The sequence below is a fragment of the Mastomys coucha genome, unplaced genomic scaffold, assembly GCF_008632895.1.
Source record: "Mastomys coucha isolate ucsf_1 unplaced genomic scaffold, UCSF_Mcou_1 pScaffold23, whole genome shotgun sequence".
Classification (NCBI taxonomy): Eukaryota; Metazoa; Chordata; class Mammalia; order Rodentia; family Muridae; genus Mastomys; species Mastomys coucha.
Window position 1 is genome coordinate 35,054,487 of NW_022196906.1, and position 25,905 is coordinate 35,080,391.

General features: G+C 47.7%; 1 protein-coding gene across 2 annotated transcripts in view; it reads right to left on the minus strand.

Moving 5' to 3' along the window:
* Ubash3b (ubiquitin associated and SH3 domain containing B) overlaps window positions 1-23,407 on the minus strand; it is a 145,074-nt gene extending 121,667 nt beyond the window's left edge. Inside the window, exon 1 of one of the 2 annotated variants that reach the window (XM_031345679.1) lies at window positions 22,648-23,407. In XM_031345679.1, coding sequence (XP_031201539.1) covers window positions 22,648-22,775 — 128 coding nt within the window. In that variant the 5' untranslated portion in view covers window positions 22,776-23,407. The remainder of the gene's footprint in view (window positions 1-22,647) is intronic. The other variant, XM_031345680.1, reaches the window with a different exon arrangement.
* Between the last annotated feature and the right edge of the window lie 2,498 nt (window positions 23,408-25,905).

The following is a 25,905-nucleotide window of genomic DNA, read 5'->3' on the forward strand; positions in this document are numbered from 1 at the left end:
GTGTGTGTGATTTTTCAAATCAGGGTTTCTCTGTGTAGCCTTGGTTGTTCCGGAACTCACTTTATAGACCAGGCTGGCCTCGAACTCAGAGATTCTTCTGCCTCTGCCTCCCAAGTGCATTGGATTAAAGGTGTGAGCCCCCATGAAGGGTTGTTTTTAAATATTTTTAATATGAGATTGGTTGAATCCAGGGATATAGATGCTTTAGCTATAAAATGTCTGTCTGTGGTGTGTGCCAATCCTCAGGAGATTTTACTAAAATGAAAGTTCTCTCTTAGCAGATTCGGAATGAATTGAGACAACACTTTGAACGGGACAAGGCTCCCACAGATGATCTGTCAGACCATGAATTTGCTCCATGGCCTTAGTGTCTTTTGACGGCTTAGCATATACACGAGCATACAGTCTCCCAAGCTTTCACTGCCCATCACAGACTTTGTGATTTTCCCCTGACTGTGCGCATGTGTCTACCCATCTTCCTCTGCACCCACTGACTCTGCCTCTCAGTCTACTCCTCCACCTTAAGCATATTGCAATTGTTTACTTTCTTGTTCTTCCAAGCTCATGGGTACCCGCACCTCCTTTGAGAGCTTTCCCCAGTCCCTCAAAGTGGGCTGAGTGGTCCTTTACCATACACTCCTCTTTGCAGCCTGTGTCACGGGGGGTAAGAGACTGAGGCACTTGAGAGCAGAGGTTCCTGGTTTATTTCCATGTCGCCAGGCAGCACTCAGCACACAGTAAGTATATAATGCATGGTGTTTGAAATGAAACAGATAAATTACTCAGCATCACCCTGCAAACAAGCGAAAAGTGGAGACTAGAATTCAACCCCTTCTGAGACCCTCCATATGGTAACCTTTCCTTAGACCATGCTCCACAGAGGGATACTCTTTGTCCTCACTCAGGGTGAATTTCAATGAGATAGAGTCTCAGGCTAGGTTCTACAATGGAGTGTTTTGAGCAGAGCAGTTCCTGTGCCGCTGGCCATTGCATGGAACACTGAGAAGTTCTGATTGCCAATATCCATTCTTCCTGAAGGCCCCTCTCAGCCTCAAGGAAGAAGGTCCTGGGAGCTGATGGAGGCTATGCCAAAGGAGGACCAGCAGCCATAGTAGTGAGTCACAAGTGAATGAGCATGGCCAGCGAAGGAAGGCATTATTGAGAAGGCTTGGGAAACAGATTTGGTTGTTGCCACCACTCCTCCGCTTCCGGCTTACTTCTGTGGTTTCCATTTCCTTATTGATCACCTAGGCCCAGAGGAATGTGGTCCAGCCAGCCAGACACTGGCTAAGCGCAGCCACAATGGAAAGGAGGACAGAAAACCTGATGGATACTGGCTGCCAGACACTGAAGGGAGCAGAGGGGGTGGGGGCAGGCATGGCTGAAGCTGTATCCTGCCCATACTGTCAGTAGGGCACTTTTCCCACATTCTCCTATCTGCTCTCAAATTCCTACCATTAAGTTCCTAAGTCCTCTTTAGAAGGTCACTTGGCTGTTACCTCCCAAAAGGAAGCCAAAGCTGTTTTCCCTTAAAACCTGGGCTTCTTAAGATCTTTGTTCAAAAGCAAAACTAAGAGGGGTAGAGAGTGGCTCAGTGGTCAAGAGTGCTTACTGCCCAGCACTTGGGAGGCAGAGGCAGGCAGATTTCTGAGTTTGAGGCCAACCTGGTCTACAGAGTGAGTTCTAGGACAGCCAGAACTACACAAAGAAACCCTGTCTCAAAAAGAAACAAACAAAAAAACAAACAAAAAACAACAACAATAACAACAAAAAAAGAGTGCTTACTGTCCTTCTAGAAGTCCTGGGTTCGGTTCAGTTCCCAGCATTTATACCAGGCAGCTCATAACCACCTATAACTCCAGTTCCATGTGAACTGATAGCCTCCAGCCTCTGTGGATGGCAGTTAAGAAGGTGGTGCACATAAACTCACAACACACACATACAAAGAAAGAAATCTTTAAAAACAATAACTAATAAGTTCACAGACTGACACCATAACCTGCAAATAAAATGGAATGTGGAGTTGGCACCTTTTCCTCTTCATAAGAGGAGTAGCAGAGTGGCCCAATAACAGACCAGTAAGATTGACACACATTTGTAGGCATAGCACTTGGGAGGCAGAAGTAGAAGGTTGAGAGTCGAAAAGCCAGCCTGGGTTACATGTCCTGTCTCTAAGAAGGAAAACTAAGAGAGGAGACGACCACTTTGTGAAGGGGGGCATCTATGTGAAGTGGAGGTAGATGGATCAAAGTTTAAGGTTATCTTCAGCTATACACCATTACAGCAAAACAAACAAACAAAAAACAAAAACAAAAACAAACCCTCCCCCTCAAAAAAAAAAAAAAAAAAAAGCCAGGAGTGATGGGACACCTTTTATTCCAGCAGGCAGGTCTCTGTTCCTAGGCCAGCCTGGTCTACAGAATGAGTTCCAGGACAACCAGGGCTGCACAGAAAAACCCTGTTTCCAAAACAAACAAACTAATAAACAAAACCCTACAGACACAAGAGAGTGAGCCTAGAGACCCAATTTCCCTCTTTTCTATTCTAGAGCCCGCCGCTCTCAGCGAGTCAGGAAAGTAGCCCTCACCCAAACCAGCCAGACTTTGGTGCTGGACTTCCTGCCCACTGCTCTGTCTGTTGCTCAAGCCCCCAGTCTGTGGTTACTTTGCTGCAAGCCCAAAAGCTGACCAAGACAGTATTTTTTCCTTTACAGGTACATGGCTGGATTTCCACTTCCTCCAGCAAAACAACATTAAGCTCCTGAAGACTTAGGAATCCTGCTTTGCACTTAACAGTCTCCCCAACACAGGGCATATGAATAACAAGTATTAATATTAATAAACTGTACTAGTACTTGAGATGAATGAGCTACCAGTTATTAGATGCTGGCCTCCATACAATGAGTTAGAGAAACATAAAGCTCTGAGATATTACTCTGTGATTACAATCCAGTCTTGGAAACAGACATAAAGCACCTGTGAGTGTCCTGCAAAGTGGTGTTGTATTGTTTGCATACTATGAGCTGAGGCAGTGGATTCAGTTGCATGTACGTGTGTGCAAGCGCTAATATGCAAACACACACACACACACAGGCACAAACACCTTCTACCTAGGAAGGGGAATGGGGAGAGGTGGGTGGAAAAGTGTGAAATGAGCGATTCAGTTTTCTCAAAGCAACAGACTATGAAAGGTAGGTAAGAGCACATCTACACAACCAGGGTATGGTATCACATGTCTGAAATCCTGGCAATGCAGAGCCCGAGGCAGAAGGATCAAAAAGTTGACGTTCAGGTTCGGTTTGTTACACAGTTCAATAAGTAAAGCAAATAAACAATGAGCTCTCACTAAAAGCAGAAAAATGCACCCAGAAAGAAGACATTCATTGCTTTATCAATACATTTGGGCAGGAGGGATCTGAGGTGCTAAAAGGACAGGTCCTTGAGAAGTCTAAGGCAGCTAAGCTGTACAGTACCTGTGAAAGGTGGATTCGAAGGAGCTGGAAAGCAAAATGATAGCCAGATTGTGATTAACTCCTGATTGACAGTCATTCCCAGAAACACTGAAGAGAAGAAGGGAAGACAACTCAATAGCATGGAATGTTGGTATGCAAAGCTTCAATGGGCTGTCAAGGCAGGGTGAAGCAGAATGTGGAATAACAAATGATACAAATAACAAGGGGCTCTAAAACCTGATGGGTTAAGAGTATAGCCATGGTCTGGCAGTGGTAGTGGGAGAGACACATGCTGGTGGATTTCTGAGTTTGAGGCCAGCCTGATCTGTAGAGTGGGTTCCAGGACAGCCAGAGCTCCATAGAGAATCTCTGTCTTGAAAAACCAACATCTTGACCCCCTCAAAAACCACATTCATGTAATCACTTCCGAGTTGGATATCTTTGCATATGTCTTTCTCATTTGCAGAATGGAAATGCTTGTTACTACTTGGTTTGGGATTAAGAAAAGCATAAAGTAGCACGTAGTAGGCCCACAACAAACATAACCTATCATCTGTATTTATTTAGTAAGTTTTGGATTCTCTGTTGCTCCAAGATGATAAGTAGAGAAGGTGCCCCTTTTTGGCATGCAACCCCCTGGTTTTGTAACTACCCTGTATCTGGGATCTATTGGGGCAGAAAGCACCCTAGTATCTCTGAGAAGGGCTAATGGATCTATGCTACACTGGACTTTCCAGAGATACTATCTGCAGCTTTGGAGAACTTGTCCTGTAGATGGGCAATGCAGACATAAACTGTCATACCCAGGGTCAGAGAAGCTTAGGAACTCTGACCTCAGAATCCACTGACTTCATAAACGCCATAGTTTCACACCACACAGAACAAAGGCTCTGAGCTCATCCTCATACACAAATCTTCCAGCCCCTGAGAACTGCCACAGAACACAGAGCATCCATGTCACCTTCTTCTCTCTCAGAAGCAGCATCCACACTTCTGCAAGGAGGAGCAGACACAACACTCAAAACAGCTCTTAAAACACTTCCCTGCAATGTGGTCTCTAAACACGGGAAACAGCAGCTGGCTGTGTTGCCAGGAACGTTTGTTTGCCAGTGAGCGTGTGGGAGCTCGTTGTGTGAGTTTAAAGCTGTGATCCAGGAACAAAAATAAACCAGCCAAGCCAAAACCAAAGCCATGTAACCATAAGTGTAAGGAAAAGTTCAGAGCCAAGAAAACTTGGGTTAAAGACCAGGGATGTCCCTAAATTCACAAGGCATGCCTAACATCCCCTTTGAATTCTGCTTCATTGTTTGTAAACAGGGGTCACTTACACTGATGGGCTTTTGCAGTAAGTTAGGACTGGATTCATAGGGTGCTGATGCTGGGGAATGGCACACAATGCTGGTGACACTGAGGGTGGAGCTCAGCAGTGAAGGGCTTGCTTAGCATGCATAAGGTCCTAAGTGCTCTCTCTCTCTCTCTCTCTCTCTCTCTCTCTCTCTCTCTCTCTCCTCTCTCTCTCTCTCTCTGTGTGTGTGTGTGTGTGTGTGTGTGTGTGTGCACGTGTGTGTGTGTGTGTGTGTGTGTGTGTGTGTGTTTCCAGAAAACAATATGAATTTGATTTTAGCTCTCTGGGGAGAAACAAAGACCCCACCACCATCACCTTCTTAGCTCCTGAATGACTGACTCCACAGCTCCACTCACATCTCTGTTTCCAAGCCATCTAATCTTCTTTACTCTTTCTTTCTTTCATACTTTAATTTTTTTCTTGTCCCCACTTGACTGGGAGTACTAAGAAGGCAGAGGACACTTTTTATTTGTGTTTGTTTCTTTTAGATCCTAGTACTATGCATACCCAATAAATTTGTGTTAAAAATAAATGAACAACCACCATGAAAAGCTATGTTCTGTGATGTTCTGTGCTGTGGCAGAGGTCCAGGGAAAAACTGAGATGACCACAGAATCCTGTGGAGACTTCTGCACCTTTATCCTGATCTTTCTTGTCTGAGGAGGAAACAGCCTCTATAAACCAGCAACCCCAGAGCCTTAGCTTAGGACCAAAAGGGGAAATGGTCTTGGACTTGTAACTAAAAATAAGTGCTGTAATACTCATTTACCCTATCCTCAGAAATTGCATGACAACTTCGTCTCTTCTAGAATTTTCTCTCAAAATGAGTTCAAGGCTGATCTACAGCTGCCCTCTTACTGTTGAAAATGTTGAACACACCCCAGTTCCATTAGGACTTCCAAACCAGTCTTAGGAGCCTTGGGGGCTCAAATTCCCAATCTTATCAGCTTGACAGTTCACTTTCTTCTTTCTCAGAGCTGAGCCAATGCCCTGGCCCAGTCATCCTGAGCCATCCTTTTCACTGCTGCCTGAGAAGCATCCATGCCAACTCTCTATCTCCAAGTCTAAAACACTGGTCCCCATACCCTGTCACATGTGTAGGGAACAGTCACAGCAGGACTACAGCCATGAGGGATTGATCAGCATGCGATGCTCAAGAAGACCTCTGTTGAGGCCCTGCTGGCTGGCCTCCCACCATTGTACATGCTTCAGCCTTGTGCAGAGACAGTCTTCCTAACCAGCCCTGGGAAGGGTGCATGAGAAAGGAGCTACCTGGACTGACCACTAAAGGAGACCTTCATCTCTATAGGCCTTACAACCAGGGTAGGCCAGCCTGGTCCCTGCATCTTGTTTCTAAGTTCAAAGTAGAACTCTTGAGGTTTCTCAGGATGTCAGTCAGAAAGTTACCTATGTTCAACAGAAGCCAGAGTGAGAGCATGAAGCCTCAAGAGGTAGCATGTATCATTGGACCACTGGTTTTTCAAGCTTGTTTGTCCTTGTGAACTAAGACCTGATTCTGCTCCTCACAATGATAACCTCCCTATGAAAGTCTCTGATAAGCTTCCTATGTTCACATGGCAGCCCACAGATTTAGAGATACCCTTCCCTCCCTTGATTATATCACATATCAAAGTCATCTGCTTCTTGTATTCAGAGGCTGGGTCTTATTCCTCTCTGTATTAATACTGCCAACACAGCAAAATCTTGGGTACCTGTCAGGCTTAGTGATTCTTTGTTGAACTAATCTGACTCTTTCTGCCTTGCCTTTTTCCTTATCTTGCCAAGCACTCTCCAAACTAAACATCTGTAGCCCCACGTTACTATTTGCAGACAACTCAGAAAAAACAAGGAGCAGTTCCCTGGGCTACAGAAGATGGAAAGGGAAGGAATAAAAAAAACAGGCAACAAAAATCATCACAACTCCATGCCCTAAAATTCAACCTCAGCATCCTCGAGGCCGGCTGCCTGTCACAGTGCAAAGCTCTCGGTAATTCCAGGTCTCCTGAGGCTCAAAGCACTGGCACACTTCCTACTAGTCTAGACCCAAATCCTGCCGGGGTCACCTCCCTGGCTCCTGCACTTAGCTCCTCCTGTCATGACTGGTAGGTGAAATGAGGCTGAGAGCTTCGCTGTGCCTGAAAGGCAAGGGGGCCCAGCTTTCTTCTAGCCTTGCATGGGTATAGTTGTGATCTTCCACTGGGATAAGAACTTCCTGAGGCATGAAGGACACTTCAGGCCTGAGACCTGAGATCTCTAGAGGCTCATGTTTGCGTCCCAGCTGATTTTCAGGTTCTACCTACCAGCTGGCTTCCACAGGGGTCCTGTGCTCAACCCAGCCAATGAATGCATCATGGATTCTGGTTTTGTTCTTGTTCCTTCCTTGTTTCTGCTAAATGGGAGCTCAAACCCAGGACCTTGTGCATGGTAGGCAAGTGCTCTCCCCACTAAGCTACACTCCTAGCCCTTGGCTTTTGTTTGTTTGCTTGCTTGCTTTGTTCTCTTGAGACAAGTTCTCACCATGCAGCACAGGCTAGCCTTGAACTCACCATTCTCCTGCTGTAGTCAGTATCCTCTTGTGTTGGGGTACAGGTCTGTGTCAGAAGGCTCAACTTTACAGGTTTTTCTTTTCTTTATTTATTTTGTTGTTGTTGTTTGTTCTTAGATATGGTCTCATGTGTTCTAGGCTGAACTTGAACTGATCCTCAGTGTCTCCAAAGTACCAGGATATATACATATATACATAGATTGTGTGTGTGTTTGTGTGTGTATGTGTGTGTGTGTGTGTGTGTGTGCCAGTGAGTGCCAATACAGGCTGATGAGTACCTATATAGCCACTTCTGGCCACAGATCATTCCTGAGAAGGGAGACTACCAACTCTGTGCACATGGAAGCCCAGCAGAAGACAGTGTGTGGCTTCCATGGGCTTTGGAAGAGATCTTCCCATACTCTGAAAGGATACTTTTGTCTTACAGTCCCTCTTCAGGGTCTGAGTCAATCAAAAGCCTCACTAATTTACCATAGGCCTCCATCTTTAAGGGGTGAGGAACGTACAGTCCATAAAGAAAGACATGAGTGGCTTGGAATCTTCACTTGGCTGGCTGTGGCAGCTCTAGTCTGTAGATCCAACACTACAGAGGCTGAGGCCAGGAAATCTTGAACTTCAGGACAGAGTAGGCAGCAAAAAGAAACCAAAATGTGCCATGCATCTTTGTGCACACTTGCCTCGGAGGAGGGAAGTTCAAAGCCTTCATCAGCTGTAGAGTGAACTGGGACCAGCCTGGATTACATAAGACTCAGTCTCAACAACTCAAAACAAATGGAAAAATCCCTTCCGCACATAGAATCCCCTTCTGCACTTCTCTCAATGCTGTGGTTCCCACCCCGCCTGTCACCTAGTGCGTACTTGCCAGCAGGGTCCACACCAACCCCACCTATGCGCTCTATCTTCTTCTGTCATGACAGTAATGCTCTGAAATTTAAGAGAGGTCCACACTGCAACTCAGAGATTTTTGTTAACTTGGCCACGTGGAGTCAGGATTTGAACCTACATCAGTCTGATTACAAATTCAGTACCAAGCAAACCACAATATGCTTTGCCCAAGGAGTCTCTCAATGAAGCCACAGGATCAAGAAACTTCCTGTTTCTATCACCATGGCTCACTCAGTGTTAGCAGCAGGTGGAAGCTGCGTAGTTGACAGGAACTGGATGATCTGTGACTCCAAGAACTACAGTGTCTGTCCCTACCCCCCCCAACACACACACACACACACACACACACACACACACACGTCCAAAAGGGAGTTAGCATCATTGTCAACCCAGTCAACACCATGACTAGAAAGCCAACCACAAGCCAGGCGGTGGTGGTACACGCCTTTAATCCCAGCACTTGGGAGGCAGAAGCAGGCGGATTTCTGAGTTCGAGGCCAGCCTGGTTTACAGAGTGAGTTCCAGGACAGCCAAGGCTACACAGAGAAACCCTGTCTCGGAAAAAAGAAAAAAATAAAAGCCAACCACAAGGCTTTTAAGGGTGGGGCCCAGAAACAAACCAAGGGGTAAACCAGGCTGCCCTTGTGACCTCAGGCCTGTATAATCTAGGGATATCACTTCATTTATTTGGAACTTAGTTTCCTACCTTCAGTTGCTCATCAAACCTCACAGAACACCAGCCAGAAGCCACCATTCTGGGTGCTGATTTAGAATTCCCATTGAAATCAGGTGGTGGTGGCTCACACATTGAATCCCACTGGGGAGGCAGAGGCAGGCAGATCTCTGTGTTTGAGGCCAACCTGGTCTACAGAGTGAGTTCCAGGACAGCCAGGGTTACACAGAGAAAGCCTGTCTCTGAACAAAAGGGCTGGGTGCGATATTTGCTATGTCTGTGCCAGCCAAGGACAAGCTGAAGATAGAGACCAAAGCTAAGGCAGCAGTGTTTCCCTGGGATAAAGAGTGTAGGCTTCATTCACCGGGACTGAATGGTGTTCTAAAACAGGTTATTCAAGACCATCTACACCGAGAAACCTTGTCTCAAAAAAAAAAAAAAAGTGGAAAAAAAGAAATAAGATAGCAAATGATGGTTAGTGACAGGAAAGGAAAATGTGACAAATGTCACAGACTAGGGAGAAATGTGCATCTCAGACTGTAGCTGACAGACTGAGAGCACCAGGAAGCTGTTCATGCCCTAATACTAGAACCTGGGATGCTACAAGCAACACTTTACAGAGGTGGCAGAGCTACGGTTCTTAAACTGGGGAGGTGCAATCACAAGGGAACTTAGAAGGGACAGAGTGAGGCTGGAGAGCCGGGGCAGGGGAAGAGAAATAAGGTGCAGATGGTGCAGATGTCAAGCCAACATGTTTGAGGGTGGTGCCACTAGCCATAGAATGTAGGCAGTCGCCCAGGGCTGGGACAGAACCCCAGTTTGTCTGCACTTCAGATATAAGCCTGTAGGAGACGCTTTGGAGCCAGGTGTGTGTGGTGGCTCATGCCTGTAATTCCAACACTCAGGAGTCAGAGGCAAAGTTGCTGTGTGAGGCTAGACTCATCATACAGAGAGTTCTAGGCTAGTCCAACTACATAGCAGACCCTGCTGAAAAACAAATGACAAAACAAAACAAAACAAAACAACAAAAACAAAAACAAAATAAGAAAACAACTCCTCTACTCTGGGCCCCAAAACTGCTGAATAAACTTGGGTGTTCAAAGTTGTTCAGTGCGTAGTAACTTTTGACAGCAGCTAACGGAAGCAGCTACACACGCCCTTCGCCTTATGTGCCGCGTTTCACAAAAGCCACTTGCTAACTTCTTATGACTCATATCCCCGATTCCCAAAAGAGATGAGGTGAAAATGGAAGCCTCCAGAAGGAAGTGTTTGTTTCGGAGGAAGCTCCCCATGGCCCGAGCTGTCCTCGCCAAGTCCTCTGAAACAAAGGAATGTCCACACGCACCTCAGCAGAGCCCAACAACAGAAGATAAACCACGAGTCGCACGTGTGTGCCGTGGCTTCCTTTACCCAATCTACAGAATTAACTCATTGACAATGCACTTCTCAACAGTTGATGAAACATTTCATCCTTCAGGGAAGCTCAAATTAGCTTCAGCAAGTCCCTGAGATGACCGACTTACTAGGTCTCTCCCTGCCAGAGTAAAGAAAGGTCAGACTAAGCTCTAACCACAACTCTCAAGACAAAACATAAGTCTCTGAGACCAGAGACTGCCTGGAAGAAGCAGAAGCCAGCAGAGCTGTCCGGAAGAGGGCTAGACTACCTGAGGCACCTGGAAGAGACACTCTCCAACCTGATGAGCTGTACAATGTGCTCCAGGGTCCCAGCTCTTGTAAGTTGTCACCCATGGTGGAGTGGGCTTTGGTGATGTAGCTGTCTTTGAGTCATTACTGCTCCCGTAAATAACCCCCTCACCCATATTTCCTTTAAGTAACCCCAATAAAGCTCACTGGTTCACCACGTAGGACTTAGTGGTATCTGTATGTTGGTCTGTCATGGGTTCCCTATCTGGGGTGAATAGATGTGTCTCCCCAGGAAAATGTCTGTCACACAATAAAACCAGATCCTCAGAAAGCAACAGAGCCAGGACTTGAACCATTTCATTCAAAAGCCCATTTTCAGTCCTAGAAGAATATACCTTGTTCCAAGTTCATGGATGGATGGGTGATGTTAGGAAAAGTATCCTCAAGACTAAGTTCTCAGAACAAAGGTGATTTATTTGTCCCAGAGGGACATCAGACAGGGAATAAGAGACAAAGATAGGAGACAGAAGATAAGAGAGAAGGGGAAAGGAACAAGAGAGAAGGAGCAGGGGTATTTGTCCCAGAGGACAAAGGACTGCGTCTGGTTAGAGAGGAAACAGAAAAATGCGCAATAGAAAAATGGTGGGTTATAACTGTACACAGGGAAACCCCCTATTAAGATGACCTGTTTAATTTGAATTGGGCATGTTAGGTGAGCCAAAGGGGCTTTTGATTGGTGGACTATACTTTGATAGTTGAGCCTTGGTAGTCAGCATCAGGAAGAGGAAGTGGCCAAATAAGGGAACAGACCTTGGTAGCTAGCTTTAGGAATGTAATCTCATGGTTTTTAGCAAGGCAGAGGGAATGGGTAGGGGGTGGGGTAGAGCAAGGGCTGCCAGAACCCTGTTCGCCTTGCTCCAGTTGGCCAGAGTCAAGTGACACACCTCTGGCTTTCCCAGCTCTCCACTGTGGGTGGCACTTGTCCACTCTATCCCCCCCTCCTCCTCAGGGGTTCCCAGAAGGTGTTAGAGCAATGACTATTGTCTTCTGTAGGGTGAGAAGCCAACGAATGGCCAGCAACAGCAGGGAAGCAAAGCTGAACAAAAGACAGGCAGGGCTGGGTACGTCGATGCACTGTGGGGCTAGCCTTGGCTACACAGTGAAATCTTGTTTCAAAGCCAAACATTAAACTGACGGGAGGCTGGAAGAGGAAAAGGAGAGAAATCACATGTAAAGTCTAATCCAGTGGACTTCAATACTGTGATAGCTGAAACTTGGTGGTCAGCCTCAGGAGGAAGAAGTGTCCACATAAGGGAATCGACCTTGGGGGCTAGCTTTAGAGGTCTAATCTAATGGTTCTGTAGCAAGGCTTTGTTTGCTTCAGTCCCAGGCAACCTGGGAGACTCTGAAAGCCTCACTTCATCTGCTGCTCTAATTTCTCTTCACTGTTATCCAAGGGCCTAAGCCAGCTAAAGTGTGCTACTGACCCGGCTATGCACCTCTGAGCGTCTCCTTCTGGAGGATTTTCCCACAAGCAGTCTCTCACAGTCTATCCAGTTCAAGCATCCCTTGTCCAAAATGCTTGGGATGGGAGGACCTCACGCCTCCTCCTCTTTCGGGGATAACTGCAAGTACTTCAAATGAACTTTCTTGGGAAAGGGGCCCAAGTCTAAGCGCATGAAACTCACTTCTGTCCCATACTTCAAAGGTATCACCTGTAGGCCATGTCCCATCTTTTGGGTGCCTCTGTATCCTCTGTAGCCAGATATGAGACTTGCCACTTGCAACATCGTGTTTGTGTGCAAGTCTGTACCTTTTAGAGCATTTCAGAGTTTGGGTTCTTGGGTCAGAGATGTTCCACTTGTAATATAAAACCCTTTAAACCCCCCACCCCCAGGCCCCCCGACAAAAGAAAACTATTCATTGATACTGTTGGATTTGTATTTCAAACTCAAGTTTCCCTCTCTGGTCATCTGGTCCTATTGTTTTCCTCCTGTGCCATGTAGCCCAGGCTGGCCTAGAAGTCACTATGTATGTGAGGAAGATCTTATACTTCTAATCCTTCTGCCTCCATCTCCCAAGATGGAGAATTATAGGTATTCATCAATACTCCTCATTGACAGGGTTCTGGGGATTAAGTAAGCCCGGGACTTTGTGTATGCTAGCCAAACACTGTTAACTGACCTCCATCCAAGCCCATAGATGTGTCTTTTATCCCTTGGACTGCACGTACCGCCTGGCCATAAATTTCTGTCTTTCACGCCAGAGTACCAATGTCTCAGGGAAAGAGAGATTAGACCTAATTATATCTGTACCCCCAGCTCCTATTATGACAAGATTTCATAGCTTCCGGCAAATATGCAGTGAAATGTCTATACTTTTTGGTTTTGTTTTTCTGAAAAATCTACATCCCACAGCAAACTTTTCATTAACAAGCCATTAGAGGAGCTATGGAAGTTTATTCTGTGTCCCTAGAACGTGATGTAGGGATGCTCCCTTTGCCTGGTTTGTTTCACAGGTCATGTTTAGGAAGGCTTGAGGGAGATAGGAAGTGGATAGGAAGAGGAGCAGTCAAGCAGGCCCCAGCTGCTCTGTCAGAGATAGACAAATGTAACCAGACAAAAAGGAGAAAAGACAAACAGGCGGGCTCTTCCGGGAGAGAGCTGAGAAAGAGTGAGTCTGCAGGCGGCTCCGCTTTGGAGACTGCAGCTGACCCTGCAGGGCTCTGCATATGTCTCTGTGGCTGAATGCACTGTGCACATCAGTTATGGAAGCACACTTCCTTCCTGCTCTTGAAGTGCTTCCTTCCTGGGACAAAAGAATAGACATTGAGAGAGTGAATCCAGTAAGCATTTCTGAATGGGGCACAGTCTCCACCGAAGGATGATTCTAAACAACTCAGGTACCTGATTCCCAAACAAACTCCTTCCTCCAGCCACAGGGCTACAACACCTGAAAGCAGACACTGCCAGATCCTCCTGTGCCCTCTGCCTCCCCCAGGCACTTTGCAGACCGCTATGAATCAGAGCTGGTCTTCCTTTCAGCTTCTCACTCCTACATAGAAACAGCCCTAATCCTGAGAGTTCCGCTGTCAAAGTTGCTTTATACACAAGAATGTTTATGCCTCTACAGGAGCCAGGGAACACACCGGAAGCATTATATAAACATCTGGCAACTCCCCAGAAGAGGAGATGTTGCGTTTACTGAGAAGGCATCCTTGAATCATTTGGTGATCTTAGGTGCCAGGCTGCCGGCAGGACCTCCTCTTCTATTTAGCCGGCACTTTGGTTGTATTTTGCAGGAAAGCAAGCACATTTCATACCAATTGGGAAATTACTCTAATGTACACTCATTAAATGACTCCCCATGGTTGTAATTGCCTCACATCTTTCTTTCTTTCCATTTATTTACTCTCTAGAATATCAATAGTCCTAAAGAGCTTAGTGTGCGTGTGTGAGTGCATGCGTGTGTGTGTGTGTGTGTGTGTGTGTGTGTGTATGTGTGTGCGCGCGCGCGCGTGTGCATGTGGAATCCAGAGGACAACCCCAGGTGTCATCCTTCAGTAGCCTTACACCTTGTGCTTTGACAAGGGTCTCTCTGCGACCGGGAACTTGGCACTCCATGATTGGCCTAGGCTAGCCAGAAAGCTCTATGGGTCCACCCAGTAAAGTGACCTTAAGTGTGTATCACCATAGCTGGCTTTTTATGTGGGTACTAACGGTGGAACTCAGGTTCTCAAGGTTGCAGGGCAGGCACATTACACAACTGAGCCATTTCCCTATGCCCCTGAAGAATGTTCTTTGACAATAAAGTGTTGTGGGAAAGAAAACAAAGGTGAAGACACACAATCCAGGTGCCCTGGGATAGAAAAGAAGCCACACTAATGTCCTGGTGAAGTTCAACACACTTGTCCAAGTCACCGGGGAGTCACTCAGTCCTTATTGCAAAGGATCTAAGAAATGGCTGAGTTCAAAGTCCTTTACAGTAGAGGAACCACTGAGGTCTAGGAAAGCCAAGGACATGAGTGTAGAAAGCCGAGAAAGCTGGCTTCATTTTGGGGTCAGAATGCCAAAGATCCCTGCTTGCACCATCCTGCTCCTGAGGTGAGAACGCCCAACACCTCTCGACATTCACTCTAGCCTAAGTAGACATTCACCTGCCACTGGAGGGCTGCTGGCAACAGTCTCCAGCCGGCCAGATGCAGAGGCTGTGGCTGCCTACGGTGCTGGCTGGGGAGACTGCCGTTTGGCATTTCCTCCACTCCACAGAGCTTAGTGGGATACCATGGCACAGGAGGGGGTCATCTGGGCCACTGTCCCCTCATACATAGTAGGAGGCAAAGAGGATAATTCAAGTCACAAAGGAAAGGGGTGTTAGAAAAATGGAACACTGGGTATACTGAGGCAGGAGGATAAAGAGTTCAGTGCCAACTGGATCTCAAAATAAATAAATAAATGGGGGCGGTGGGGAGAGGGAGGAGGAGAAGATTTAACTCCTATGCCCTTGGGCGATCTAGAGGATTCTGCTCAATGTTACATACCCACCACATTCCAAGAAACAAAAACAAACAAACAAACAAACAAACAAAGTAGCAGAGAGAGTCTCCCTAAAGTCTTTGGGCAAATTCCCAGTGATCCCCGAGAGACTTCTCCTTAAAGAAGACAAGGGCTTTTAGTCCCCATGGGCACTGCTACCACCCTTCTGGCACTGACTCTGTGTCCTGCTTGGGGCTGTGCCCATCACACTGCAGAAAGGCACAGGAGATGTGCGCTTTCTCTCTCTCTCTCTCTCTCTCTCTCTCTCTCTCTCTCTTTCTCTCTCTCTCTCTCTCTCTTTCTCTCTGCAGACCTCAAGTCTGATTCCATTTGAGAGTAATCAGTAGACAGCCATATGGTACCCCATCGGATCCCTGAGCTTGGCCATCAATCACAGCCAGCAGCTTGGGCGGTGCTGGCTCCGCTCTGCTTCTGCTGTACTTGGCCTGGCACTGCTCAGACCCTCTGGAGAGAGCCAGGCACGAGGGAGCAGAATGCAGTACTGAGAAACACCATTGGCCTCTGCCCATCTACTACTGTGTATCCCAGCTAAGAGAGAGGCAGGGAGACATAAAGGCATAGAGTACCCAGGCATCCAAGCAGTGCCAGCACCATGAAGAACGATACGGCCACTCAAGTGGCAGTAGAAACTGTTTTTTATAGAGGGGTGAGGTAATCCATTGTTTGTATGAACTGGCACGTCTCACAGGCACAAGTGTCCCAATGTTACTGTCAGAATTTCACAAGCAGAGCTTGGCTCGGTGGCACGCACCTATACTCCCAGCTACTCAGAAGTCTGAGGCAGAAGACTGCTTGAGATGAAAAATTTCAGATGTCAGTAGGGGTCAGCTAGTAGTTCAGATCGGAAAAAGGCTTGGTGTGTTCAGAAACTCACCCCGAGCTCATCTGGCTGGTAAGGGGCAGACCTAGGACTCGAACCCAGGAACGATTTCAAAGTGCACACCAAGGCAGGAGGAAGGAAGCAGATTAAAAATGGGGTCTCTCCAGTCCCCAGATGCAAGCACAGAGGAAAAAGGCCCTTATGTGCAATGCCTGCTGGGGACAGACAGATAAGACAGCTGACAGATGCCCACAGACGAAAAGCCCCATACACAAGCAGAGCCTACTGGGATGGCAAAGGCTTTCCCAAAGCCCCTGTCCTTAGCCAGAGTAGCTGTGGTAGGAGACAAAGCAGAGCCTTTAGCTCCAAAATAGCTGGGCAGAGGCAGCTGGAGTTCAAGGCAGTCAGTTGGTAAGGCAAGCACATCAGTAAGGTTGGGTATTCATCCATCTCCACGGCCCTTAGCCTTCTGGGCTTGTTTCCTCATCAAATGTTCAATTTCTAAGACTTGAAAGTGGTTATGTTTGAGAATCTGCTGTGTCATCGCCAATTTGGTCTAAAAGCCTAATGTATAATTAGAAATTAGGGCGTAACGGGGAATTTTCATAGAAGCTGAATTCAAGGGTTATAATTAGGGCAGCAGCCCATTCACGGGCCTCAAGGTCAATCAGAAGAAATGAACTACTGATTCATAACACAGGATTTTGAGTAAAAAATATCATGATCAAGCCGAGTGTGGTAGCACAGGTCCATAATCACTCTGCTTACAAGGTGGAGGCATGAAGGCCCAAAGTTCAAAACCAGTCTCAGCTACATACTACATTGAGGCCAGCCTGGACTATATGGGGCCCTATCTCAGAAAACCTTAAAAAGTCCCTCTCTCCCTCTCCATCTTACTCTCCCCCCCCCCCCACACACACAGAGGCACTCAAAATTCAAAAAAAAGCACAAGTAAAAGGATGTTAGAAAACGTTCACAGTGCCAGAGGGACACTTCCTGGAGTTGGTCTCTCCTTCCACCCTGTGGGTCCCAGGATTGAACTCAGATTGTCAGGCTTGACAGTGAGCACTGTGACCCTACTGAGCCATCTTACTGACCCGACACAAGAAAACTTTGAGGCCTTGGCTATGTCGTGTCTTATTGCATTCACCTGTCCACGTGCATCATTTAGTAGTTTATGACTCCTCAATAGACTTTAAAAAGATGGTCTGCCATCGTCCTTTTAAACTGCAACCTCTCTGTACACAGAATATTTGAAGTTTTAGGCTGAGGTCCATACAGCAATCAGGACCCCTGAAAACTACCCATGTGGTCATCAGCAAATAGCCCTCCGAGGACTACTATGAAGCTGTTGATGTTTAGTGCACATTAGAGTGTGCACAAGGGCATAGGTACAGTAGGTAGAGACTCCTTTGCCATGTCCACCTGTTAAGAACTGTTCTGTGGCAAGTGAACCACAACTATAGTTCTCTATCCAAGATGCACAGGGAAGGAGCCCCAGGCCCCAGGTCAGAGTTGGCTACATTTCAGAGATGCCTGCTTGGCCAAATGCTTTCAGGGGATCCAGTGTCCGCCAACAGGTAAAAGAGAGAGAGCCAGAGAAACTAGATATTTTAATGCATGGCCCTGCAGGTTCGCCCTCAACAGCTTGTGGGACTACTTTGGGCTGCTTTTGTCTTTGAGCAGTGAGGTGTAGCTAACTCGGCTTGCTGCCCAAAGCCAAATCCCAGGCGCTTACTCCAGCTTTCTGCTACTGTCCAGCTCTTTAACTAGACATAGCTCAAATGTTCTCAACTGAGAAAAACAAGCCTACCCTACCCAGCTATTCCTACCTGTAGATACACCAACACCACCCACCTCATCTCCTTCCGGCAACACAGTATTATCAAAACAATAGTGAATGTCCAGGCTCTGTTTTTCCAAGGTTTTGCCCCGGTTAACAGAGCAGGCATTGCTGTGTACAGGAGCTGACCCCCACGTAGAGAAAGAGAGACACAGTGGGAAAGTCGATGATTCAAGAATCAGGCAGACCTGGACTAGAACTTGGGATATTGCCCTCCTGCCAGGCCCCTTCAAGACTTTCTTGTTTTGTTATTTGCTTCTCTCATTGTGCTGGGGATTGAACCCAGAGTTTGTGGAGGCTAAGCGAGTGTTCTACCAATGAGCCACACAGTCCCCCCACCCCCTCTCTCTCAGTCATTGGGAAATACATACAAGCCATTATTTATTATATTATTATTATATATATAATAATATTATTATCTATATAAGTGAAGAGGGCTCTAGCCACAGGCAACCTTAAAAAAAATTAAAAATAAGGGGCTGGGGAGATGGCTCAGTGGTTAAGAGCACTAGCTGCTCTTCCAGAGGACATGGGTTCAATTCCCAACCACCACATGGCAGTTCCCAACTGTCCAAAACTCCAATTCCAGGGGATGTAGCACCTTCACTCTGGCACCTTCACACAGAAATACATGTAATAAATAAAAATAAGGAGAATATCAACTTTGTTCCCAGCAATCAGGAAGGGGGCAGTTGGACTAAGCATTCAAAGCCAACTTTAGCTACACAGTGAGTTTGAGGCCAGCCTGGGCTACCTATCTCAGAACTAAAATAAACGAACGAGGAAAAAAATGGTAAAAGGCCAAGTACAGGGGCTCTATGAGCAATGAGTCCTTGGATTCTGTCACTCAATGACTTGCTCTGAGGGATACAGTTGGCCCCTAGAGGCAAGCTGAGAGCATCTACCCTCTAAAACCAGAGGAAAAGCAACATGCACTCAGTGCTCGCTTGACTGAAGTTGGGTGGTGTTCAGCTACAGGCCGCTTCCACTCTCCTCAGGACCACTCAAGTCCCTGAGGCCTCATGGGCCTCAGGCCTTTGCCCACTGATCACTCTTCCTCTTCCTTCAGACTAACCTCACCAGCCTGGAGGAAGCTGGGTTTCTATTTTTAGAACATTTAGGCCAGCACACAACTAATGAGCATAAAAAGAAAAAGGAAGGGGTAAGCCATACAGCCCTTGAAAGTTTCCTTCCAGAGGCCTCAGCTCAGCCCTGCCTCATTGGCTCCCCGACAGAACCACCAAGTGCAGCACAAACAGGTCCTTCGACGGCAGTTTAGGTTGGACAGAAGCTTATGTGAGGTGACAAAGCCTCAGAGAGGAGTGACAAGCCACAGAGAACATACCCCGAGGTCACCCTGGTTGGCCCAGCCAGGCAGTCTGCTGCCTTCAGCTCTGTCAAGCACTTAGCAAGCCCAGGCTCATTAAGAGCATTCCCCTGAGAAGGCTCCAGCAAGGCCCTGAGGTTAAGTCAATTCCAGGACCACAGCATGGTACAACATAGTTCATAATGGAACCTGGGCCCGCTGGCCTGGCCTCTCTGTAGCCATCCAGAGTCCAGTTGCTGTTCCAGGACAGGCCCAGTTATACCCCGAGGAGTCTGGCTAGTAGCCCTGGCTTCAGCTATTTCTCTTCAGAAGGCTAGAAGGATCTCTTTTCATCTGCCACATGAAGACTCCTCTGGGACCTCAGGGTATGTTTTCTGTGGCTTGTCACTCCTTTACAAGGCTTTGTTACCTCACACAATTTTCTGTTCATTCCCTCCCTCTAGGCCAGATGAGCCAGTGAGTATTTCTGGTCAGTCTCACAGTCTTTCTCCTCAGTTCTCCATTAGAAGTTAAAAGCCTACCCTTGGAAATCTGCAATAGCTGCCTCTTACTGACCTGAGTAAACCAGCTAAGATGAAAGGCAGACACTTGTGTCTTTAGGGTGGGATAGGGACCCCAATCCATTCAAACCTCCTTTGGGGACTTATGTGGAGACATGTGAGTATTATCCTACCACTGTGGAGATAGAAGAAGCAGGAAGACCAGGAAATGAAGGCCAATTTCAGCTTTATAGTGAATTTGAAGCCAGCCTTGGGTATAAGAGACTCCATGAGCATGAAAACAAAAACAAAAACAAAAAAGCAAAACAAAACCTGCTTAGGACACTGAATTTGGTCACATGACTCTAAGAACACCACTTCCTCTTAGGAGAAATTTAGCTAAAAGTAATAAACCCCACCTCCCTTCCTCAGACAGTCTCTGTTTCCTCTTGGATAAAGGAAGAAAGGCAATAACAGAAATAGTAAAATACTTTGTGGTAGGCTAACTAATGACTCTCGAAAAGATATCTATGTCCCCCACCCCTTGCAGGGTTTTTGTTGTTGTTGTTGTTGTTGGTGGTGGTGGTGGTGGTGGTGGTGTTTTGGTTTTAGTGGGTTTGGAGACTGATTTTCTCTGTTTAGCTCTGGTTGTCTTGGAACTCACTCTGTAGGTCAGGCTGTCTGCCACTGCCTCCCATGTGCTGGGACTAAAGGAGTGAGCCACCACTGCCAGGGGTTAAAGGGGTGAGCCACCACTGCCAGGTGCCTATATCTTAATCCCTAAAACCTATAAACACTACTTTACATGGCAAGGAAAAGGCTTTAAAAGAATAATGTTATGAAGTTCAGGGATGACTTAGACATGGGTAATTATTTCAGATTACCCACGAGGACCACAGGGCAATCTTATGCCTTGTGGATTACTATTAAGCCATGAAAACAGAACAGAGTCCTGGCATTTGCTGATGACAGGGATGGAGCTGGGGTTGATTACATCAAGTGCTTACCATCAAGCTTGATGTCCTGTGTTTGTCCCTGGAGACCCATGTGGCACAAGGAGAGAACTAGACTTTCATAAACTCTCCTCTCTCTCTCTCTCTCTCCATCTCTCTTTCTCTCTCTCTCTCTCTCTCTCTCTCTCTCTCTCTCTCACACACACACACACACACACACACAGAGAGAGAGAGAGAGAGAGAGAGAGAGAGAGAGAGAGAGAGAGAGAGAGAGAGAGAGATTTCTATATGTATCATAAAAGACACCAGAGGGTTTGGTGCAAAGAGAATACAATATACAATCAATATACAAGCACAGACCCGATAGAATGAAATGGGGTAACCACAGTCAAACAATGCCCACAAGCCACCAGAAGCTGGTAGAATGGAGTAGATTCTTCCCCTGGAGCCTTCAGAAGGAGCACAACCTCACCAACACAAGTTTATCTTAGGGATACCAACTTGGAACAACTTCTTTAAAACCCAACTTCCTAGGTCATAAAAAAGCGTGGAATATGTCTTCACTAAGCTGGGTAATGAAAATAAAGTGTTTCCAAGCATCAATAGTATGTCGCCAGTAATTTTGCTATGGTGCTACCTCAGGGATTAATCAAACCATCATCCTAGTCTGTCATGACCCGAGCAAGGCCTCTGAGGACCATTGAAGGAAACACACTGTTCCCTTAAAGCCTACTGAATATCAAACATGAAAATCTAAAGAGTCCGCTGAACCACTTCTTCATTTACTTAATCACTTTGGGTCCTTGACGCTGATCACACTTCAGAAATGGCAGCTACCTGGAACTAAACAACTTCTACAGTACATTTGGACTACACTCTGGTTCTCACGAAGCTCTAGATTGCCACCCAACCCCAGGGATTTCCATGGAGGACCCTCACTTGGCACCCCATGCAAAACCCTTTGCATCTTCTCCCTGTGTTAGGCTGAAGCCCTAGTGTTTTGAAGTCAGCAGGAAGCAGAAATCTTGGTCCGCTTTGCAGCCTTTCATGGAGCGGGCCAAACAGCACTGCAGCCTGTCTGAGCAGGCTGGGTAGGATGATGCATTCCTGAACAGGAGTCGTCTTTCCTTAGACTGCCCCCACGTTAGTAATGAAACAAGGCTCCCAGTTAGGACACCTGGAGTTACCTCATGAATGAAAGCGGAGAAAAGAACGAACTTACTGACTCGACCCTATCTGATTAAGTTCGCCCAACTCTTCAATTCTGGTGATGTAATTGAAAGGGAGGGCAGCACCTGCCACCATCCCGAACTTTGTGTCTCCACGGAGGAAACAAGCAAGCCAGGAATTAACCAGAGAAGGCAAACGCTTTCTATCAGGCGAGGTTCCAGCCCCTTGCCCTGGTGTGCACCGGCTCCAGAGAACTGTTGCAGCCTGACGCTGGCAACCTTGCTCTTCCCAGAAGGCTTACAGCTACAGCCACCTGCGCTCTCTGCCCTTCGCCTGCCCACCCTCGGAAAGGAAGGAGGCAGGAGGGCAACTCCCCCCAGCCCCCGCCCCATACTTTCGAGCACCCACAGCTTTCTGCGCTGCCGTCACCACTGACGAGAACCCTGGTCCCCTGGAGGAATCGCTTCTTCCCATTCCATCCTCTCTATCAATGAACACGCAGCGACACCCACGCTCCCGCTCCTCCCACTCCGGAGGGAGCCAAAGCTCAAGAGCGACATCCGGAGCTGGAAGCCGCTGCAGCGGGGGCGCCGGCCACCCTGCCCCACTGCCCTTCGCCTTTCCCCAGCCACCAGTAGACCGAACCCCGACCCTCACTCCCAAACCGGCTCAGCACTCTGGATGGATAGGGGATCCAAGTCCTCCAAGGGACCCGCCTCTCCCGGGCTTAATATAAGAGACCTCTGGGGGAGCGCGCGCGAACCGCCCAGAGCTACCCGCGAAACCGGGGATTTGAACCTGATGGCCCGGGCCGTCCAGCATCCCCAAGCAATCCCCTAGCCCGACACTCCCGCCGCCAGCGCGCCCATCGTGTTCCCCTAACCAGGTCTCAGGCAGCGCCAGGATGGCGAGCCGGAGCGAAGTCGAGGGTCGCGGGGCCCAGGAGGGTGACTTACGCGCGGGCGCGGGGGAAGCCCATGGACAGGAGCACGTCCAGCGCCGACCCATGCTTGACGGTGCCCGGGCGCTGCAGGCGATCCCGGCGCGGAGTGACTTTGCTGTACAGCTCCTCGCGCGCAGCCATGCCGAGGGCTGGGGTCGCGATGCCGAGTGCCCGCTCAGCGGCCGCCCATCGCCCGCGCGCCTGAGCCGGGGGTCCCGAGAGGACGGCGGGGGCGGCGCTCCCAGATCTCCGGGCGGAGACTGACGCTTCCTGGAGAGGCCACTGGAGCTCGGCGCGGGCCGGTGGCTGCTGCAGGTCCGACCTCAGCCCGCGGGGTCCGGGAGTCCCAGCGTTGCGCCGCTGCAGCCTTCTCTGTCCTCCGCCCCCCCAGCTTCTCCTCCCCGAGCTGTCCGGGAATTTGCAATGAGTAATTTTTGAATGGATCAAAAAGGAAAAGCAGCCTTGTGGGCAGGCCCTGCCTCGCCTGCGCCGGGCCCCGCCCCTCTCTTAAAGCAGCCGCGCCGGCCCAAGCTGGGCTGGCTGAAATCCAGCCAGCCATAGTAGGAATTGCTTCTAGACAGAAGGTCTCCAGCAACGAAGTAGGCCAGTGTGCTTCGATTCACAGAGCCCTAGCTCTGCCCTTGGCTTACATATCGATCCATCTGGACCTCGGGGCTTCAGAATAGCCCATTTCACGTTTCATTTGATCATTGGCGAGGTTAGTAATGGAAACCCACTGCGCGGATGGATGAGAGGACCAGGCTAAGCCATAAGGCCCCGGGAAAAGGTGTCACTTAAGATAGATCTCGCTAAAGTTACAAAGTTGTTACATCACTGTAGGCTGAGTCCCCCACACTCCCTCAGTGACTGACTGGACAGCGACTTCTGGATTAAGACCTCTGACTCTTGGAAATGGTAGAACCTGAGAGAGCAAAGGCCAGGGAGGAAGGGAGAAGAGAAAGGGGAAGAAAAAAGGGAGGGGAAGCAGAGAAATGAAGGACTAGGAGCTAGAAGGAGAAGGAACAGAGAAATGACACTAATTATAGAACTTCCGAATGGAAAGAGCTGAATTTCATGAGTGTGCTCCCTGTCAATAAAAGGGTTCGGAGACAGGATTCATGCTGCATAAGAGCCACAAGTGAGCTCTCACCCCCACCCCAGTAGGACCAGCAACCTCCACCTCAAAGAACAAAACTCATTGCTGCTGTTGCCCATTAACGCTTGATCACCTGGAGACAAAGTCATTGTTCTCAATCAAGAACTGATTCCATTTGGTGTAATAGAAGAGGCACAGATCTTCTTTGCGGGGAGAGGAGAGGGTGATGATGATGATGATGACACCTGACTAAATGCACCCATTTGTGTGCCCATGATTGTGCTAAGTATAATGGCTGAATTAATTCATGGGCCTTTTATGGTGCCCTCAAGAATGCCTACCTGTATAGCCTCATTTTAGAGATGAGAAAATTCAGCTCAAGATGGAGCTTTTCATGGTGCCCCGAACAAGTTACCTCTTCCACCAAGGACCTTGTAGCCCCATATATACAGTGGTAGTCGCTGAACACCATACATGCCAGATTCTCCAAAAACTACAGCCCTTCCCTGCTTGCCTGCTTAGAGTGCAGGGAAGGGGGGATCAGTGACCAGCATGTATAAAGTCCTCACTGTAGCTTTAAATGTTGCTTTATAAGGCACTCAAGAAAATTAAAGTTTAATCCCCTGACCTCCCATCCTCCACTGGTGTTTCTTCAGAGTAACCGTGGCATTTGGAAGTGGGAAGGCGAGACAGAGGAAGCCTGGGTAAGAATTTGCATATTTCTGCCTGGTGTTATGAAAGAGACCAAGGGCAATTCACATTTCCTAGGTGGGGGAGTTTCTTCTTCCCAGCGGAGGACATGTCTAGCTAAGGCAGGGGTTGGAGGCAGCTTGGAAAACCATAATCCATAGACTAGCCTCCCTGGGATGTGTTCAGGAAAGTCTACTGCACAGTACCCAGCATTCTAAAGTCTTTTTTCAGATATCTGGGCTTGAGCCAGATGATCTAGATTTCAGTCAAGAGAAAATACTGGGGGGCTGGCGAGATGGCTCAGCAGGTAAGAGCACTGACTGCTCTTCCGAAGGTCCTGAGTTCAGATCCCAGCAACCACATGGTGGCTCACAACCACCCCTAATGCACCCGTAATGAGATCTGACGCCCTCTTCTGGTGCGTCTGAAGACACCTACAGTGAATTACGACAGAGTGAGGGGGTGGGGCAGCAGAGGTCATGAGTTCAATTCCCAGCAGCCACATACATGATGGCTCATGGCCATCTGTACAGCTACAGTGTACTCATACACATAAAATAAAATAAATCTTTAAAAAAAGAGAGAGAGAGAAAATACTGTCTGTGGCAGCACTTTGTGCATTCAAAGCTGTGCGCAGAACAGCAGCTCCCATTTAGTGAGCACTCACTAGATCCTGGTGCTGTCCTTAGGGTCTTACACATGTGGCTCATTCCATGCTTCGACCAGATGATGAAGTGACTCTTGAGAAACCTGCACCCATGTCCTAGGTATGTACTGTCTTTTTGCTAAGAACTTCTTTCTCTCAACGCAAGAGCTTAAAACTACATTGTGATAATTTTTATTTTTTTATTTGTGTGTGTGTGTATGTGTGTGTGTGTGGTCACTAGAGCACAACAGTGTGGGTGTGGAAGTCAGAAGACACTTTGCAGGAGTCAGTTCTCTCCCTCTACTGTGTGGATGCCATCGACTGGACTCAGGTCTTCGGCTCTTCTTCTGAGCCATCTCACTGGGCCAAAGTTTTTTCTTAAGAAATTCCAATTTTTGGTGGGGGTGGGGTGGGGAGGTGTTAGAACGTTGTCTCATTCCCTGAGAGCATTTGTTGCTCTTGCAGAGGACCCAGGTTCAATTCCCAACTCCTACAGGGTAGTTCATAACTTTCTGTAATTCCAGTTCCAGGGAGTCTGATGCCCTCTTCTGACCTCCATGGACACCAAGCATGCATGTGGTACACAGACATATATGTGGGCAAAAGACACATAAAATAAAATAAATAAATCTGATAAAAATAAGCTTTCATAGTAAGCCAGCAACCACTTACTGTTTTGATGACAAAGAGGATGCCAAACTATAAAACAATTGAGTGAGTCTGTCTGTCTGTCTGTCTATTGTTTGTGGCAGTCTTCCAATGTAGCACAGGTTAACCTCTCTCTGAAGATCTTCTTGCATCAGCCTCCTTCCAAGTGCTTTATTATAGACCTGCCCCCC